Source organism: Triplophysa rosa, linkage group LG23 (genome assembly GCF_024868665.1).
Source record: "Triplophysa rosa linkage group LG23, Trosa_1v2, whole genome shotgun sequence".
Lineage (NCBI taxonomy): Eukaryota > Metazoa > Chordata > Actinopteri > Cypriniformes > Nemacheilidae > Triplophysa > Triplophysa rosa.
This window is the reverse complement of record NC_079912.1, coordinates 16,520,026-16,539,337: the sequence shown is the minus strand read 5'-3', so window position 1 is coordinate 16,539,337 and position 19,312 is coordinate 16,520,026. Positions and strand designations below refer to the sequence as shown.

Here is a 19,312-nt window from a genome sequence, read left to right as displayed (position 1 = left end):
GCCCACTGCTCCGGGGGTACGTGTGTGTTCACTACTCTCTGGATGGGTTAAATGCAGAGGTCACATTTCGTTGCCTTGTACCTTCGTACATGTGCAATGACAATAAATTGAATCTAAATCTAAATCTAGGTCATTGCTCACCTGAATCTCTGTAAAATAATTTTTTCATCCCCCGGGTAAAAAAAGGTGATAGCTTCTTAACAAACCACATAATGAAAGGTTGAGTGCAGAAGGTTAATACTTACAGAGATCAGGGTTTGTTGAAATCTCTAATGCAAAAGGACTAGTGTAGGTCACATGACCAGGTATTAGAGAAATATCTAGATTAAGGTCTGCATTTTGAAGGGACTTTAATCAGACACGATCACACGCACACAGATCAGAATCAGACCTGTGCCAGATAAAGGTAATAAAGTCTAAATGGGTTGACAGTTTAAATAGAGCTTAAATAACAGAAAAGAGGTCTTTTTTGGTCTCTTCACTCTTTTTAAAATTGCATTTAGCAGGCGATGCCATCCGTAACCTGCGTCTATCTCCACAGTTAATCTTTGCATTTGCACTCTGGTTCTCCAGCGCTTCTGTAAATGAGCCGATAAGTGACGGGACACCAGAATTAAGAGCTCTCTTAAGCTCTTCTCAAGAGCTTCATAAAAGCGCTTAGAAATGTTTCTTTCCATGGCACTGAAAAAGAATCGTCTCAGAAATATCAGCGGAGGAAAGATGAAAATGTTCAGCGTTGAGCACATTCACCTGTTAAGGCGAACGCTTTGCATTAGGACTATTGAGTCTCGGAGTGTCTCGCATTCAGATGGTAAGATGGCATTAGTGTGAACTTTAAAAGCCAGCTGTCATTACAAAGGCTTTAATTGCTCTCTTTGCCTTCCAAAAAATGTTGTCCTTTTTTCCCCCGTGAAAAGAGTGTGTATTACGGTCTTATGAGGTCAGCTCTGCAATTGTAGTTTGGTAAAAATGAATGTAACTTCAGAAGGTTTGGGCTCGGCGCGTCTGGCTGCATTGTTGATGAGCGCAGCATCTGTTGCCATAGCAACAGGCAGCCCGCGCGTTCCCAGTCTGGCTCCTATGACATCATGCTCGGCACAAAGCGCTTGTCGTAGACTGTGCTGCGAAGAAAGGCATGCGCCAGACGACTCCGTGAGACGTGTGAGCTCCTGCGGGAACCGATGTTATTTAACAGTCCCGTGATGGCATGCGCATGGGCGTAAAAGATCGGTCATTTATGTGTTGGAGCAAAGGAAAGTGGCAAATGCCATCCACCCTACCACAATGCTTCACCTGGTCGTGTGTGCAGTTGGATGTCCTCTTTTTTTCACGAGTACAGCACTTTGGTTGGCCTCGGCCGGTTTCAAATGTCGTCTATTATAACATTTTGTATTGTATTGTAATTTTATAACTAGCATCCCAAAACAGTCTAAAATCTGAATGCATTGCATTACAAAATCGTTTGAATAATGTTCTGTTTAAAATTATTATAAATTAATATTCATAATGTTTTATTTTGTTTTTGCGCACTTTAGATTTTGGGATCACAAGTAAATAAAAAAGTTAAATGTCATAGAGATACAAGATAAAGATAAAGAAAACAAATGTTTTTTTTCAGGCAAATTCAAATGATAAATTTATATTATTTTAATGTAGAAAATGTTATAGAATGTTTTTATATGTTTTTTTGTATGTGAGGTTATATGATTTTTTTTAATGCAAACACGTCATCTTATTTGAGACAGAATTTAAGTCATGTTATACTTGCATCAGGGTACCGTCACTGAGGAGACATTTGTTACTTTCAAGGTTACTTAGACTTTAACTGGGTTAATATCGATCTGTGACTATTTCTCTCATGATCTGTAGTTTTTTTAGAGTTTGTCGTACTTGAGTCATTGCAATGTCAGAAAGTCACCATCACATCCTCCTCTGCATGAGCTGGTACATGATTCCCACTTTAACCCGCTGTCCCACCTTCTGTCTTTTTGAATGAATAAATCTACCCGCTGATGTCTTTGGCTGTGGCAGCACGGGGCCAAAAATTGATTTCTTCGCTCTGCACGCAGAGCTCTTGGCTGAAGTGTCGAACGCAACACGGGCCGTCTCACGTGTCCTGAAGTCTGCCAGAAAGCGTGGAGACGCGCTCGGCTCTCTGCTCAGAACTCAAGACAACAAAGAGTGGAACGGAGCGGAGGTGGCCAATCAAAAGACTGATATGAGTCATAGCAGACCAATCACTGCTGTGTATGGCTGGAAATAATCTATTCTCAATTAGAGATGCGACGGCTTAGAAGTTTAGGCACATGTCCATGTTTGCTTTTTCTTTTCATGTATGGCCGTATGGCTGTTGAACGGGCCAACAAAGAAATAATTAAAAAAAAAAGTAGAATATGAACTCTTGTCAGACATAACATTCTTTGGTTATGATTTCAGAACTAACTTTGTAGTACTCCCATCTTCATAAAATAGATCCATCAAATACATTTTAAATAGATGTAAATAATCACTGCAGAAAATGTGAAAGTCTGCAGATTCAATCTGTGTTCATATGTTTGCAGATAAAATACATACATGCAGTTGTTGTGTTGTGTTTGCTTTGTTTTGTTGTTGCTTTTATGTAACTCGTTGACATGTTGGAAACATTTTGTGGTAATAGAACGAGACAAGGGAGAAGGTTGTAAACAACAAACGAAATGAGCGAAACGCTGATTAAAACAAGAACAAGCAGGGCGGTGGTGATGTTTCTCTCAGCCCGTCTGTAAATGACAGCGTCCCAGACGGAGATGTATGAGGTGAATATGTAATAAACGAATCCCTTGATGAGATTGTTAATTGTTCATCTCTCTCCTTGTCCTTCAGGGTTGGAGGCGTCCATGGCCCACGAACGCCGGCTACCCATGGCTCCGTCCTGTGCATCACGATACCACCGCAGACGATCCTCGGGCACCCGTGATGAACGTTACCGATCAGGTGAGTCAGCGGCAACCCCCCACACTCTCCACGGCTTGTAATATAACAATTGATTTTATATTCATTTATATGAATATTTAATTGTTTATTAATTGTATTCAATTAAATCAAAACAGGTATTGATTCTTTGCGGAGGTCTACCTGAAGATAGTTTGGCAACAATACATTTGTTTATGTTGTTGCGGCTGAAACTGTCTATAAATGTCTTTGTATGTTTATCATGAGTAATTTTAGTCACAAAGATTTATTGAAAAACAACCCGCTGTCTTATTTCAAAACGGTACAAGGGTACAATAGAGGTCAACATCACTATTCTTTAAGATTCTGCTGGTTCTTAATTGTAGTGACTATTAAAAACAGCTATAGCGCATCACTTCCTGTCAGGATGAGTTCTAGCTCTTCCTGACTTCCTGTTAAGATCATTCCCTGCCATTTAGTTAGAATGATACAAATACATTGACTAAGTCCACAAGTGTGTTGATGGAATATGGTGTTGTGTATCTCAGTGAATCCAAATAACAGCTTGGATTATTAGAAGCCGTGACTCTGTGAGAAGAGCAGCCGTGGGTACAAGCTACAGTCAACCATTGTGTCATCACACGCACACACACAGCACCGTGTGATGAGTCAGTAACGCAAGATCACATAAGGGGTGGAGGTGGTGACTTGGCTCCCTTCACAAACTCGCTCAGCCATCAGCCGCTGAGACTCATCTCGCACACGTCATTGTGAACACCAGTTTGGGGGTCAGCGGAGAAGATGACCCAAAAAAGTGATCATTTAGTTTCAAACCCATATGCTGCAATTTTGGGAAAAAAGATTCTGCGTAATGATCCTTGAAAAATGTCAACAATATCAGCATGCGAGTTTGAAACAAGACAGATGCTTGGGTCAACTTGACTTTACAACTTTCTTTTCATTTAGTTTGCTTGAAACGTTTCGTTTTTTTCTTTAGATGTGCACACAGAAGCAGTACAGGCAGCGCTAGCCAAACACAAAGAGAGGAAGATGGCGGTTCCCATGCCATCCAAACGCCGTTCTCTAGTGGTACAGACCTCGATGGATGCCTACACCCCCCCAGGTGAGCTTCTCACCTGACTCTTATTCACAACTTAATTTTAAAGTCAACATGAATTCAGAATTCACTCAATTTACTTGAATACGCGTTCAATTATTTTAGCTGCGTTTTGGAAAAACTTACATTTTTGTTATGTGTTGTAACATAACTTACAATTTTCCTTCACGTGTAAAAAGTAAAACAAGTGAATGTCATTTCATGTTGACTTTAATCGCACTTGTCCACCTTCTGGGCTGAGTGTTGAGTGGGTCTGAGTGACTCTCACTAGGCCTCTCCCCCCTCTCCTCTCTGCCCCCCCTGACAGACACCTCGTCCGGCTCGGAGGAGGAGGGCGGCCAGGGTGAGGGAACCCCCACCTCCAGCCAGGGCAGCGTCAGCATGGAGCACTGGATCAGCCGGGCCATCCATCAAGGTTCCACCACCTCCTCCTCCTCGTCTTCGACGCAGAGTGGGGGCAGCGGAGCCGCTGGACGCCTGGCTGACGTCCTGGCTCAAACGCATGTCGGCAAATCAGGTAACGCCCCCTCGGCAAGCCCCGCCTCCACCTGGTCACCTTCAGCCGATCACTCCTACACTTCCTGCCATGCTTGTAAACCCCGCCTCCTTCGCCTGTGCGTGTTGTCTGTTTTGCTTTGAAACAAATATATCTGTGCTGTCGCTAAACCACGCTAACCGTCATTAACATAACTTATATGCTAAGATATGTCCGTAGGTTTATTATGTGAAGGGCTTAACAATAAGGAATTGTGTTGACAAAAGTGTGCAAAAGGAGTGCGTTGCTGCTATGTTATTTATTTGTTAATTATGTTTGTGTATTTTATGCTTTGCTAAAGTAAACATTTGGGTTTCTGTAGAACGTTGTTGTTAATCCTGATGGTTTTATTTCACAAAATAAAGTTTAAAATGATAGTTTTTTAGTTTAAAATAATAAAGTTTAAAATGATAGCATTTGTGGAATTTATAATTGTCATAGCATTACATTATCGTTAATTTTAAACTTTAAATTATTTTACTATTGGTAAAAACATTTTATTTTTATTTAAAATTAAAACTATTTTAAGATTTTTTTAAAGAGAATTTAAGTGGCAAAAAATATATAAATATATAATGTAAAAAATGCCATTAATATAATATAAAAAAATATATATAATGTATTAAAATTGTTACAGTATTATATTAAGTTGGCGAATATATGGCGAATTTTTCAAATTAACGCGTGAAAAATATTTAACGCAATTAACGCAGCATCCGTTTGTTTTGACATTCTTTGTCTAGCGTTACATTATGTAATCACGCTCTTATTCGTGTACAGGCTTTTAAACCACTTAAGCGCGATTTTAAACAGTTGCTTTGACACGTTCAATGAAGATAGACAGCTTCTAAACTGTGGGACGCAGCAAAACGCAACGCGAGGTCCAGTCTGGTGTAAACAGTCATGGGCTGAAGGCTGCGTCGGTGAATCTCTGTCAGACAGCGCATCCGTGTTAAGTTCTCTTTCGTGCTTGAATGGATAAAACCATACAAGATTATGTCAGAAAGCCCGTTTTGTCGAGCATTTTCTTAAGCAAGACTTCAAAGTGTAAAATAAAATCTTAAATGAATGCAAAGAGTTGTGAAAATGGGAGTGCGGTGACGGTCAGATCTGCGTATTGAGACAGCTCTTAAAGGGGCCACGTTCTTAAACGTGCTGCTGTGACTCCTGTCACTAATGTTAATCAAAGAACAAAATAAAAGAAGAAATCAATGTGATTTTGTAGCTTTAATGAGAATTCTTCTGCATTTAATTTATAATTTAGCATTAAAGTAAATGTAAAATGTTTGAGAACTTCCTTCAATTTCTGTATATTTCATGATAGCTCTCAATTATATTGTTGAATGGCTATAATTAGTGTTAAAATAATCAATTTAATAGAGACATCAGTTGCAGTACTAATATCAAAATGTTTTCTTTCATTCATAAAATGACGCTGTTAAAGAAATATGTTGTTTCTACATCAATTTGAAGATTAAATGTGAAATTATTAAAATGTAAAAGTATATTTTAAAATATTATTGTTATGTGCGATTAATCGTGATTAATCACAGAAAATGTGTGATTAATCCGATTAATTTTTTTAATCGATTGACAGCACTAATATATACAGTATATATATATATATATATATATATATATATATATATATAAATAATGAATAATAAAAAATGGGCTGCTAAATTAATAATTATTATGGTAAGTACAAATCTGTACCCCAAAAAAAGTTTTTGTTGAGCCCCAAGGGAACGAACCGAATTCACTCAAATACACTGAGGCAGTAACAAACGTCCTCTTTTTCTCTTAAAAGTAGTCTGGAATAGCCTGTGTCGCACAGATGTTAAATCTATCCAGCCGATTTGAAATGTAAACACAGAACACAACGGGAAGATGAACATTTTTACAGCCACTCTCCCCTCCTCCACCTCGGAGGCCAAAGAAAGACGCCTCATTTTTAAAAACCTCACGAACCTTCTGTATCCAGAGGGCTTAATGTTGTGGACTGTGGCTAAATAATGAACTCTAGTGTATTAATAGAGCCGTGATGTTATCTGGGAGAACCCTGTGGTGAAGTTTAAAGCCAGATGAAGGAAACTCATCTCTTTCGCCCCATCCTGTTCAATCCTGTCCTCTGTCTGTTTTTAAGTTCTCCTCACGGTTTAATTTTCTTCACGACGCTCTACCTCTGTTTCCCGTTCCTCTTTTATTTCCCTCTGTCTGTTTTTTTTGTGTTTTCAACCAACCTGCGTTCTTTCCTGCGTTCACCTCCTCACTTCCTATCAGTTCCTCCCACGTTATAATGTTATGGTACCATCTAAAAGCAGACAGCCAACCTCAAGAGAGCTGGACACTTTTTTTTTGTTTTTGCATATCTTAGAACACGTCATGGATTATAAATATCTCTCTAGGACAAACACTTTTTTCCCAGCTACATTCCCGAGAGTAACTTCTGCAGGTCGTTGCTCCAAACGGTTGTCCCGTTTTGTTTGTTTTTGGCGAATCCTTTTATTCGGGAGAAACATGGCAGTGTGTATGAACTGTGGGCGCTCCTGCAGGAATGCTGAATCATACCCACCTTCCTCGTACCCCTTCCCCCTCCATGACAGATGTCAGAGTGCCCGGCACTCTGTCGGGATCATGGCGCGGTCCATGCTCGGCTCATCAGCCCCGTCCCTCCCGCCCATCCATGCCCGCGGTCATCGAGGAAGCGGACGTCTCTAAGGTTCTGGTTCTCCCCTCCTCCCTTCCCCATCCAGGGCCGATCGCTCACCTCTCGTTGAAGAGGAAAACTATGCTCGGCGTAGCGGAGAACGGAAACTCGCTGCGGCGCTCCTGTGAGTTCGGATCCGATCTTCTTTGGCCGCCACCCTTGGAGTCGGATGGTCAGTATACGCCCCCCAAATGCAAACACACACACACACTGTCCCCCATCATCCGATCATTTAGACTGCCTTGACGTCTTTGTGTTCTCCGTGTGGTTATTTCTGGAGTCCGGGGGCTGACCGGACCCCTCGGTGTGTTTGTGTTTGGAGTTGCGTACTGTGAATTTTATGATCGTGTGTGTGTGAACGTCAGCTACTGTATGCTGTAAAATGGTGAAAGGGATTTTTCATCAACAGTTTTTGAGATGCAGTCTGTCTGTGAATAGTGACTGTGTACTTTGTTTTTTCTTAATATTACAGTTTTTTATTCAACGTAAACGTCTGCTTTTAGATGATTCGTTCATCTTTCGTCTATTTGTGTGTTGTTCGGTCCTCGTGTCCTTACACCGTGTCTACACCAGACGCGACCGGCGCGATGCGAGACGACAAAAGACGTTAGAAACGCATTAGAACCCATTATAAGTTTAAAACGTGTCCACACTGGATGCGGGCGCGGCCGGTGTAGACACGGTGTTAAAGGGACAGTTCACTCAAAAATGAAAATTCAGTCATCGTTTAATCACCCTCATGTCATTTCAAACTTCTATGGCTTTTGAAAGGGTGAGTAAATGATGACAAAACTTTCATTTTTGGGTGAACAAATCCTTCAGCTGTCAGTGTGTGATCTGTCACTTCTTATCTATCTGTTATTCTGATCGATCTGTTATTCTTATCTATCTGAAATGCATGATTATTAAATGTTGTGAGTTGTGTTGACCTTCAAAAATGTATAGTATACATTTGGATAAAAGCGTCTTCCAAATGCATAAATGTAAATGTAAAATGTTTGTGTTTTTTTACAACTGGTGCAATTTTTTTAGCAGAACAATTGCATATGTTATTGTCGTATATTGTTGTTGTGATAAATTAGTCATTTTACTGAAAAAGGCTATACTTACTTTTTCATTTTAGTAAAATAAATAAACAAAATAGGACTTTCAAATCGATTAATCGTGATTAATTGGTTTAAAAAAGTATTTATATAAATACACATACATGTATATATTTAAGAAATATGTGTAATATATATTTAAATATACATGATATAAATGTTATGTTTAAAATAAATTCATATATTTTATGTGTGTGCATTTATATTTACATATACTGTTAATTACGATTAATCAATTTAACAGCACTAATACCAACCATTACATTTACTGAAGATTATGTGGCAGTCATACTTGACTAACATTCAAACATTTTTAGTTGACTAAAAACTAAAATACTAGTATTTCTTACTCATTCCTCTTGACTTCTGTTTGTCAGACTCCTGGTGTCTCAGTGACGCACGTTCGCCAGCAGTTTCCCCTCACGTGACGCAAGACATCGTTTTTATTTGTCTTGGTACGAGCACCGCTGGGCTTTGAGGAAACTCCTTTTCCAACACATTAGTGTTCGTGTCACCGCAGAGATGTGTTGGGGTGGAGAGAGAGTGAGAGATTGAGAGAAAGAGGGAGTTTTGGGTTATTTTTAGCGTGTTACGCAAGGCTTCTAGCTGTTGGGTGTTTTCTCTTACATTCGTCCCTGATGATAAAGGCAGCAGATGAGGCAGGGAGGCGAGCGATGAGGCGGGAAGCGAGGTAAAATATGAGGCAAAAGGCTGGTTGAGGAGACAAAGGACAAGATACAAGGGACGGTACGGGGCAGGGAGGCAGAACGGAGCAGAGATTAGTGGTAATAGTGGATGGATGTCCATCCCAGGGGTTGTGCCCCATTGTCCTCAGTCACAGTCTCCTTCTGTACTTGGCAAGATTTAGACGAGAGGTATCTCTTCTCTCTCTCTCTCTCTAAATCTGTAAAGCTCCTTCAAGACACTGTTTGTCATTGGTTTACCTGCAAACAGTTTTGAAGGCAGTCAAAATCTATGAATAGGATTTGGCTCATGGAAATTATTTCATAAATTAAATTGAATTAAAATAAAAGTGACTAAAACTTTTCGTCGTAGAAATAAAAAAGAATCCTTCAGTTGCATTTATAACTAATTCTCTTTTATATGAAGTGTAGCGTTGAAATACTCTGCTGTAATAATCTAGTTTTGTTATCAATGAATTATATCAGTCAGGAAAGCTCCTGGGGTTAGTCAGCGTAAAGTTTTATTCCATTGAAAACCATTGATGCTCAACTAAAGCTATGCAGCTGAAAGCCTTTGACTGTGTCGTCCTTGATCACGACGGACGTTTCTGATGTTTCTGTTACGGCCATTTTAGGTGTTTTGTGGTAGAGGAGAAATCGAGTCCCCTCATTGGCATTCTTCTCATTCCCCGAGTCGAAATTACACACGGCCGGTTATTTCTCTCGGAGCGCTCGATTGGAGCAAAAGATGTAATGGAAGGAAACTTGTGTCACTTTATGAGCTTTTAGAGAATGGCTCACCCGCCGACATTTGCCATTTGTGACAATACAAAAGAACGGTATTTGACATTTATTTAGTCGACGGTCCACAGAATCATCTTCACAGGAACATCATAATGGTAATATGCGCCAGCCAAAGGCACAGAATGTGAAAGAGACGTTTCAGGAGCGACATTAATTTAGGCGGTTCTGATGAGATAGAGAACGAGGCTACAGACAGCTGAGGATTTATGATCGGAGAGGGAGGGAAAACGTCGAGCGAGAACCCCAGAGGACTCGCCGGGTGGAAGTAACAAAGTGTAATTACAGAGAGGAAGAAAAAGCTCCCTCTGTGTCTTTTGTTTCCTCGTGTTGCATGTTTTCCTCAAAACCACTTCCTGTCTGATTCCTCCCTTTGTCCTTCTTGTTGAAATTGTTAACGGTGTGTCGATTAGTTATCAGAGGCTAGAATGAACCACCTCTCCTCATCTTCCCAAACCCAGAGAATCATTCGGCTCCTCCAGACGTCACCACTTACACCTCAGAACATCCCGTTCAGGTGGCGAGGGCGCAGGTGTCCACCGTGCCCAGAACCACGCCCAAATATGGCAACGCTGAACTGATGGAGACTGGAGATGGTAAGGACACCGTGTTTTTGCGATTAGGTTTATTTAGCTATACTATATTTGGTTCACAAGTATAGAAAAATATAGGTGAAAATGTAAATGATACATTTGTGTTTGTGAGACACTTTAATCCAAAATGACTTGGTGCGAATACCTTTTTATTAGTATGTGTTTCCTGGGAATCAAAACCACAAGTTAAATAGCGTAAATTATATATTATATTTATTAGGCTTTGCTTCTGTTAGAGCTGTGCATATAGTTAGTTTATAGCAAAAATGATCATCTTTTAATATATAAAAAAACATGAAAATCTGTGGTTTGGCTCAGACTGGATAAGTAGCTAAAATGTTGGTGTGTACGTTTTTTCGGGATGTCTGAAATTCAGAAAATCTGTAATTGGAACTAACCTGACTATGGAAAATAATGCTTTAACTGTGAAAAAAAATGCCCTAAAAACTTTAGTAGAGACCTCACATGGGTATTTAAGCCACTAAATATTGACATCTGAGCCATCCATATGGTTAAACCTGTTGGTAAAATATTTATTTCCGCATGGCAAGGTTGAAATTAGCATGAAATTGCCCATATAAAAATAAAACGAGAGCACAAGAGTACTGTAGAGTCTACACAAAATATTGCAATAATATCATTCTTGTGAATTATTTTGCCCATGATAATCATGTAGTGAAAATCTGGTATTGTGACAGCCTAATTTGTGAGTACGTTATTAAGTTTCCAGGCCAAGAAAACCCGGTGCGTGTTGTTTGAGTTTAATATTCCCCAGCGCAACGGCTCAGAAGATAAACAGCTCACGCCGCAGGACTCAGAACTGATATCTGTGTTGATGGGTCTTGTGTGATGAAGCTGTGATTGAGGGCATTGATCCCACTCTCATATTATTGCGCTTTAATTTGATCTCTTGGGGACGCCCCTGAAGGCCGACTTCTACTGCATCTGTCAGAGGCATTAATCAATAATGTTTGTAAAATTGATTTGTTAGGGCCGAGATGGAAATTGAGGTGTTGAATGAGGAAGTAAACATAACAGCAGGGTGTAGAAACATCTTCATTGTGTGCATTCGGCCATCTGTCTAATCAGTTTAAGGCCAATGCTTTGAACCCAAGAGTGTGTGTGCGTTTATATGTCAGCTCAGGTACAGTAGATGACCACCTTGGTCTTTGTGATAGGGTCTGTATATGAAAGATAACATTTGTTTTTAGGGGTTCTGTGTGTTTTTGTGGATTCACGTGGTGTTTGCGCTCCACAGGCGTTCCTGTGAGCAGTCGCGTTTCGGCCAAAATCCAGCAGCTTGTGAACACGCTGAAGCAGCCCAGGCGACCACCGCTCCGAGAGTTTTTCGTTGATGATTTCGAGGAGCTCCTAGAAGGTACGTGTCTGACTCCATCATGCACTTTTGCAGAGGGCTGATGCTATAAGCTCTTCGAAACACTGATTTATACAATGCTCGCCTGAATTATCATCATCATCCAGTTCTTTGATTAATGTTGGCACCAATAGCCAAATGGTATCAAAAAGTAATTGTTCTACAACACGAATGACTCACAACAACGAGTCGGCCTCCCAATGTAAATAGCTATAAAGATGATTCTTTGCATCTATATTGAATGCGTTTCCCTCTTTTTACTTGCATCATTCAGTCCAGCAGCCTGACCCTAACCAGCCGCGGCCGGAGGGCGCTCAGATGGTCACCAGTCGAGGGGAGCCACTGGGAGTGGTCACTAATTGGCCGCCATCTTTGGAAGCTGCGCTGCAACGTTGGGGGACCATCTCGCCCAAAGCACCTTGCCTGACCACCATGGACACCAATGGCAAACCCCTATACGTCCTTACCTACGGTATATCTAACTACAGCCGTTCAGTAATAAAGCCATATATACAGTACAGCAACTGCAGTCTTTCTATTATATTCTTAAAAAACGACAGCTTTACAGTAATATAGCCATATACAGTCTATCCATTATTATACTTTTATATATAACTGCTGTATTTGTATGATGTACTCTTATATAACTACAGCTATACAGTAATATAGCCATATACCTGTACAGTCTTTCGATTATATACCCTTATATTTCTGCAGTCTTTTATTATTTACTTTTATATAACTACAGCTATACAGTAATATAGGCGTATACAGTCTTTCTATTATATACTCTTATATAACGGCAGCTATACAGAAATATAGCCGTATACCGTCTATCAATTATATATTCTTATATACCTCTAGTCTTTTATTATTTTTTCTTATATAACTACAGCTACACAGTAATATAGCCATATACAGTCTTTCCATTATTATACTTTTATATATGTTATGGCTGTATTTGTATGATGTACTCTTATATAACTACAGCTATACAGTAATATAGCCGTATACAGTCTTTCTATTATTTACTCTTATATAACGGCAGCTATACAGTAATATAGCCATATACCGTCTTTCTATTATATTTTCATATATACCTCTAGTCTTTTATTATTTATTCTTATATAACTACAGCTATACAGTAATATAGCCATATACAGTCTTTCTATTATATACTCTTATATCATTTACATTTTACATTTATGCATTTAGCAGACGCTTTTATCCAAAGCGACTTGCATTGCATTGTACTATACATTTGTTTCTGACTAACTACAGCTATACAGTAATATAGCCATGTATAACTGCAGTCTTCCCATTACTCTTACATAAGTACAGCGTTATGGTAGTGTAGCTGTATATAACTGCAGTTGTCTATTTAAGGCTACTGTATATACTAATAATGTATATCTGTGTTCCTCATACTAACAAAAATACTCTTGTTTGTCTTGTTTTATTTGGCAAAGTTTACTTGTGAGAGGCAGGTCATTGCAAGGCTTGTTTAGTGTAGTGCAGTGTGTGCGTGTGTGTGTGTGTGTGTGTGTGTGCGTGTGGTTCCAGCATGTAATCGGATTTCTCATTGAACCGACTTGCTGGTGAGACTTCATGGGTGAGAATGCGTAGAAGGGTTTGCTGTGTGTATGTTGTAGTGGTTGGTTAATTATTTCTCCTTCTCTTCTTTTCTCCGGAGAGTGAAAATGATCATCAAGCTGTCAATGACGCCTGAGCATCACACACACATACAGGCAGACACAGTTGACTCATCAGGAACGCTAAAGCCCAGACCAACACACACAACCAGGTCTCTTTCCCTCCTCACTGATCTGTGAACATGCTGTGTGATCCAAAACATCTCCTGAAAATAAATGGCGGTGGTTGTTTCAGAACCAACGGGAACATCCGCCTCCGCGTCAGCTGGTTAAAAACCCTTACCCAGGTTACCAATCAGAAGAGTAATTAACTTCACACTGAACGCATCTCGTGCGCACCCTTCTGCCCTCAGTGGGGCTTCATACTCGAGAGTTAAATACTGATAATGTCAGGTCAAACATTCAGCAGGACACAGAATATCCAATAATGAAATGCCTGCGTGTGACTCGCAAAGATGCTTAGGAGTCAATAAAACTGAATGAATATTTTCTCTTTGCCTGAACTTCGATAACTTTGTTGAGGTGTTGTTTTTGTTTTTCTTAAATCTTTTCCTTGTGAATATTACTTTTACAATGCAGGTTTACTTGATTGACTGACATGAACATAAGATCTTATTTAAAGATACCTATATAGTATTTTTTTATTCCACACAGGGAAACTTTGGTCTCGGAGCATGAAAGTAGCCTACAACATTCTCCACAAACTGGGCACCAAGCAGGAGCCCATGCTCCGGCCGGGAGACCGGGTGAGTTTGCTCATGACCAGAACCTTCATATTTTACAATATGAAGTGTAGTTCTATACACAACTTTCGCAAATTGAGGGACGTGTCAGAATTACTGTCAGTGTTAATCGACAGCATTCCACAAGCGTCTCTTATCATTCTATGAGCAGGTGGCGCTTGTGTTCCCCAACAACGATCCAGCCGCCTTTATGGTCGCCTTCTATGGCTGTCTGCTGGCAGAGGTGGTGCCCGTACCCATTGAAGTGCCACTTACCAGAAAGGTGAGAATCTAAATATACCGTGACAATATATGATAGATGGCCGCCCTGAACTGCGTGTATGGAAAACTTGAATGATTTGCTATGAATTTGCTATTGAAGAGATTTCTATGATTTTTGGTATTTAAAGGGATAACTCACCCAAAAATAAAACGTTGTCATGTTGTTTAAAAACCTGTATATGATTCTTTCTTCTGTGTAACACAAATAAGATATTTTGAGAAATGTGTTTTTTTGTCCATACGACGGCAGTCGATGGGGGCCGGTGTTGTTTGGTTACCAACATTCTTCAAAATATCTTCTTTTGTGTTTCTGTAGAAGAAAGAAAGTCACACAGGTTTGTAAACTATCACTTCAACAACATAGTGCCTTTCACAAATCCTCTACTGCTGATGTCAAGCGCCAACTTGACAATCTTTAAAGCAGCAAGATATTAAATGTATTTATTATTCATGTCAAATGGTAAAGCATATCCAAAGGCCTTGTGGAAACTTCTGAACGGCTTGTAAATATTGTAGTCTATTTTAAGATGCTTTATCTTTTCTAAATGTCAGGCTAAACAAATCAGAGCAGAGCTTGTGGCAGATGAATGTATGTTGAATTTTTAGTGGTAGAAAGTGAGGCGGAGCTTTGGCAAGGATCGGCCAGATCCATCTTCACCTCAGAAATTCCAGGAAAAGACCTGGAAACTGGCAGAACACTCTCTGGCTTCCTCTGCATACCGAGAACCCCAGAAACCATTAAACGTCTGTCCAGTTCAGAAGCACCTGGGTGTTTTTCTGCATTTTTGACTTTATAGCCCAACTGCACAAAAAGTGCTATCAGTGTACAGATACTGAATGTGGTTTAACCTTTAAAGTTCGAATGAAACGGAAGTTGTGGTGGTGTTTTTGTTTTCGAATATTGACGTATATCTGAGTGTTAGGCTTCTGGAGTGAGGAAAATGTAGGGCGGGGCTTGATTTTGTTCTTTGGGAATTGATTGGATCGTTGGAAGTTCGACCCCCAAAGCCGAGACATATGTCATGAAGAGAAAAGATGTTGTTTGGAGGGGAAGGTTAAAGATTTAAAATGAATTAAAAATAGACCTGCACAGATTCATTATTTATAAGAAATGATGCTATATTTAAAAAAAAAGTCAGTTTTGATTTTATGGTGACTTCTAAGGGTATAATGGTATTACCATGGTACACTCCCCAGATAAGTTGTGGTAATACATTTTGAGTTTTCTTTTCTTTTTATTTAATGCTTGTGGTGCAGAATGGTTGCAATGTATATAATGTTCTTTGATATACTATACTGTATACTGTGGTACTGGTACTTAAAGATATTTTAAATATTGTCATGGTGTTACTATTGTACATTACCATTGCATATGTCCAAAGAACGTAAAACCTTGGTACTTTGTTGTTAATGAAAGTAAGTAGTTTTGGTATTTCCCTGATATGGTTTAAAATGGGAAATTGACATTTCTAAGAAAGAGGTGATTTTGACACTCGTGAAGGAGTTATTCACACTATGGTCTTATGAGTAAGCATCATTTCTCGGTGTGGTGTTTATAATAAGTTGAGTGTCAGAAGCCTGCAGTATATTTTTCTGCTGTACTGATGATGGATGTTCGCTGAGTTTTCTCTCTGTGTGTGTGTGTGTGTGTATTAGGATGCAGGCAGTCAACAGATCGGCTTTCTTCTGGGCAGCTGTGGGGTAACTGTGGGTCTGACCAGTGACGCCTGCCACAAAGGCCTTCCAAAGGGACCCACCGGGGAAATTCCACAGTTCAAAGGTCAGTCTGTTAACGCAGGACTCTGTTTAAGTGATCTACGGAAGTCTATAATCTCATGCAGCCCCAATTTTTACTTATTCCAGTGAAGAACCGCCCACAGCAAGAGACTGTTTAACTGACATGTAAAGTGACCAATCAGAGTTGTGCTTTAAAAAAAATGCTATTTAAGGACGGTTTATCGGAAACATTTGATACCAAAAGGAAAAACAGAAAATAGAAGAACCCGGTAACACTTTACTTAAAGCATATATGTATAATGCATTAAAAAAGTAGTTTAATGTTTTAATTATGCCTTGTAATGCACCTTATAATGCATCGAAATGTCTTATGAATAATTGTAACAACAGGTAATACATTATAATTTTACTCATATGAAGTTTGTTTGTTACCAGTACCGCCAAGAAAAAGTCTGATCACCTTGCAAAGATCCTGCTGACTATTTCATCATCAAAACCATTGATTTACCAACTAAGTACCGTCTACATCTTTCAAAACTTCAATTCCAGACAGACTGATACAAAACTTTGCATGCCGACTCCTGGATGGAGTTGCATAAATACATATACAGAAATATTGGCTTTTGTGTTAGAGTGCCTTTTTTTGTGTCTGTGTGCAATATTTATTGGTCAGTCAAAAAGGACATGGGCATGCAGTCTGAGATCAGGTTGTGTATGGATACTTTGAATAGTTAGACATTATGTATGGACCGGCAAAAAGAATTAAGAGAATAATGGACTTTATTATGTTATCTAAGCGAGACTACTAGGAGTCAGCGTTTTTGGTCGTGTCTTGGCATCAGTAAAATGAGAGGGGGTATAAATAGAAAATGTCGAAGTAATGAGTCTGCGATATTGTTGTAATGATTAAGAGCCTCAAGAGGATATTAATTTAGCCAGAGATGGGGAAAAGACAGACTTTCTCTCCGCCCGACACAAGCAGTAATTTAGCTGGACGCCGTAATTCTTTTGAATGCTCATTACCACTTCTAATGGTAATGATAGTCAAGGTTGAGTCATTGAGCTGTATGAATATTAATAGACTGTATGAATATTCATGTTATGTGTTATCTGTCCCACCCACCCATCAGGATGGCCGAAGCTGCTTTGGTTTGTCACGGAATCCAAACACCTGTCCAAGCCGCCACGCGATTGGTTCCCTCACATCAAAGATGCAAATAATGACACAGCCTACATAGAGGTGAAGACTTTTTGGAATTTTGTTTTTTCCCCCTGAATACATCCTACCCATGAAATTAAGACCGTTATGGAAATATCAGTTTATTCAAATCACTTTACATGCTGTACACAAAATACTCCAGATGAATTTCTCCAAAAGCACAAACTGTTTTTTTTTTCAAACATTGCCCCTCCCAAGCCACTTTAATTGTTTTATGATATCTGATTAGTGGATACATTGCATGTCTCGTGCCCTACTCAGGCACACAAATCAATATTTCCTGTCAGCACGCAGGCCCTGCAGCTCTCCATTAGAGAGCCGCTGGATAATGGACGATAAATGATTCATGTTTGTTTAATTGGGAAACGGGACTCGTGTAGGAGATGATGGTGGAGATGGGCTGGTCTCATGTTAGTGAACCAGTTTTGAGTGAGTCTCAACGCTCCTCAACAGATCCCAGAAATAAAGAGAGTTTATGCAAAGTGGCCGGGTGAGGGGTATCCGGGACACAGGGGTGACGTTCGCCCTCCATTCTACTGTACACACGATAGCAGGCTGCAATACTGTGAATGTTCTTCTCACAAAACCTGTCAAGAACATGTTCAGGTTATACATAAAAATGATTTTAATTATTATATATAAGATTTCTATTTAGTTTCTCATTTATTTATTTATAAAAGTATACATTTATTTATTTAGAAAGTATATATAAGTATTATATAATAAATACAGTATTTTAGGTTTCGGAAACATGCAGTTTTGTATTATGACTTATCGTTATATGACAAAGCACATTTTCTTATTAAATTCTCAAGCTCATAATGTGCAACATTTAATCTCCTTACTATAATGTGAGAAAATAATGATATATTATTAAAATATTAGAAATATTTAATACTGGTTTTTATTTAAGTAACAAATATTTTGTCGGAGTCATTTTTGTTGCATTACATGAGACTGATGGGAAGAATGATGGGAATTAAAAAAATATTATAAAAACAAAAGTAAAATGTCCAGAATTAAAATTCATTTTTAAATAATTAAATGAATACATTTTAGGATATATATATATAGATTATATTTCATTTGTTATTAATATATATATATTTTTTCATTATTGAGCAATAATTCTTATATTTAGATTCGGGTTAAAATACAATCAGAAAACATTCTTAACAGTTTGAATGAGATCCACCATGACAGTAGATTGCATTACTGGCCATGTAAGTTATGTAATATGTTGATATTTGTGTTAATAATTGACATGTATTTAATGTTTTGTGTGTGTAATGGTTTACAGTACAAGACCTGTAAGGATGGGAGTGTTTTGGGTGTGACGGTGACACGGATCGCACTTCTTACACATTGCCAAGCTCTGACACAGTCTTGTGGATACACAGAAGGTGAATTTAGCACAAACACTTTAGTACACAGATTTGTCCCTTATCGTGACATCACATAGTAAAACGGTCTGCTTCCTCTGCGTTTCAGCTGAAATCATAGTGAATGTATTGGATTTTAAAAAGGATGTGGGCTTGTGGCACGGCATCCTAACAGTAAGTTACCCCTTGAAAATATTAATGTAAACAAAACATCTGAAGTTGCAGAAGGAACCGTCTAATATGTCACTTCCTGTTTCACACAGAGCGTCATGAACATGATGCATGTGATCAGCATTCCCTACTCCCTGATGAAGGTCAATCCTCTGTCCTGGATCCAGAAAGTGTGTCAATATAAAGGTCTGTCAGTTAGAGATAATACCACTAATCAATACACAGTATATCATATTCACATAATGATATTTTTATTATCACAAAAACTATTTACAGTACACCAAATTTGATGTTTGTGA

General features: G+C 39.0%; 1 protein-coding gene across 9 annotated transcripts in view; it reads left to right on the top strand.

Moving 5' to 3' along the window:
- Window positions 1–19,312, top strand: part of dip2ca (disco-interacting protein 2 homolog Ca) — a 100,161-nt gene that overhangs the window by 55,707 nt on the left and 25,142 nt on the right. For 4 of the 9 annotated variants that reach the window (XM_057323153.1, XM_057323150.1, XM_057323151.1 and 1 more), the window contains exons 3-16: window positions 2,863–2,973; window positions 3,929–4,054; window positions 4,356–4,565; window positions 7,340–7,465; window positions 10,342–10,476; window positions 11,732–11,851; window positions 12,123–12,320; window positions 14,155–14,246; window positions 14,395–14,505; window positions 16,161–16,284; window positions 17,372–17,481; window positions 18,761–18,863; window positions 18,952–19,016; window positions 19,106–19,199. In XM_057323153.1, the coding sequence (XP_057179136.1) occupies window positions 2,863–2,973; window positions 3,929–4,054; window positions 4,356–4,565; window positions 7,340–7,465; window positions 10,342–10,476; window positions 11,732–11,851; window positions 12,123–12,320; window positions 14,155–14,246; window positions 14,395–14,505; window positions 16,161–16,284; window positions 17,372–17,481; window positions 18,761–18,863; window positions 18,952–19,016; window positions 19,106–19,199 (1,725 nt within the window). Of the gene's footprint in view, window positions 1–2,862; window positions 2,974–3,928; window positions 4,055–4,319; window positions 4,566–7,339; window positions 7,466–10,341; window positions 10,477–11,731; window positions 11,852–12,122; window positions 12,321–14,154; window positions 14,247–14,394; window positions 14,506–16,160; window positions 16,285–17,371; window positions 17,482–18,760; window positions 18,864–18,951; window positions 19,017–19,105; window positions 19,200–19,312 lie in introns of all 9 variants that reach the window. The other 5 variants (XM_057323148.1, XM_057323145.1, XM_057323146.1 and 2 more) reach the window with 2 other exon arrangements.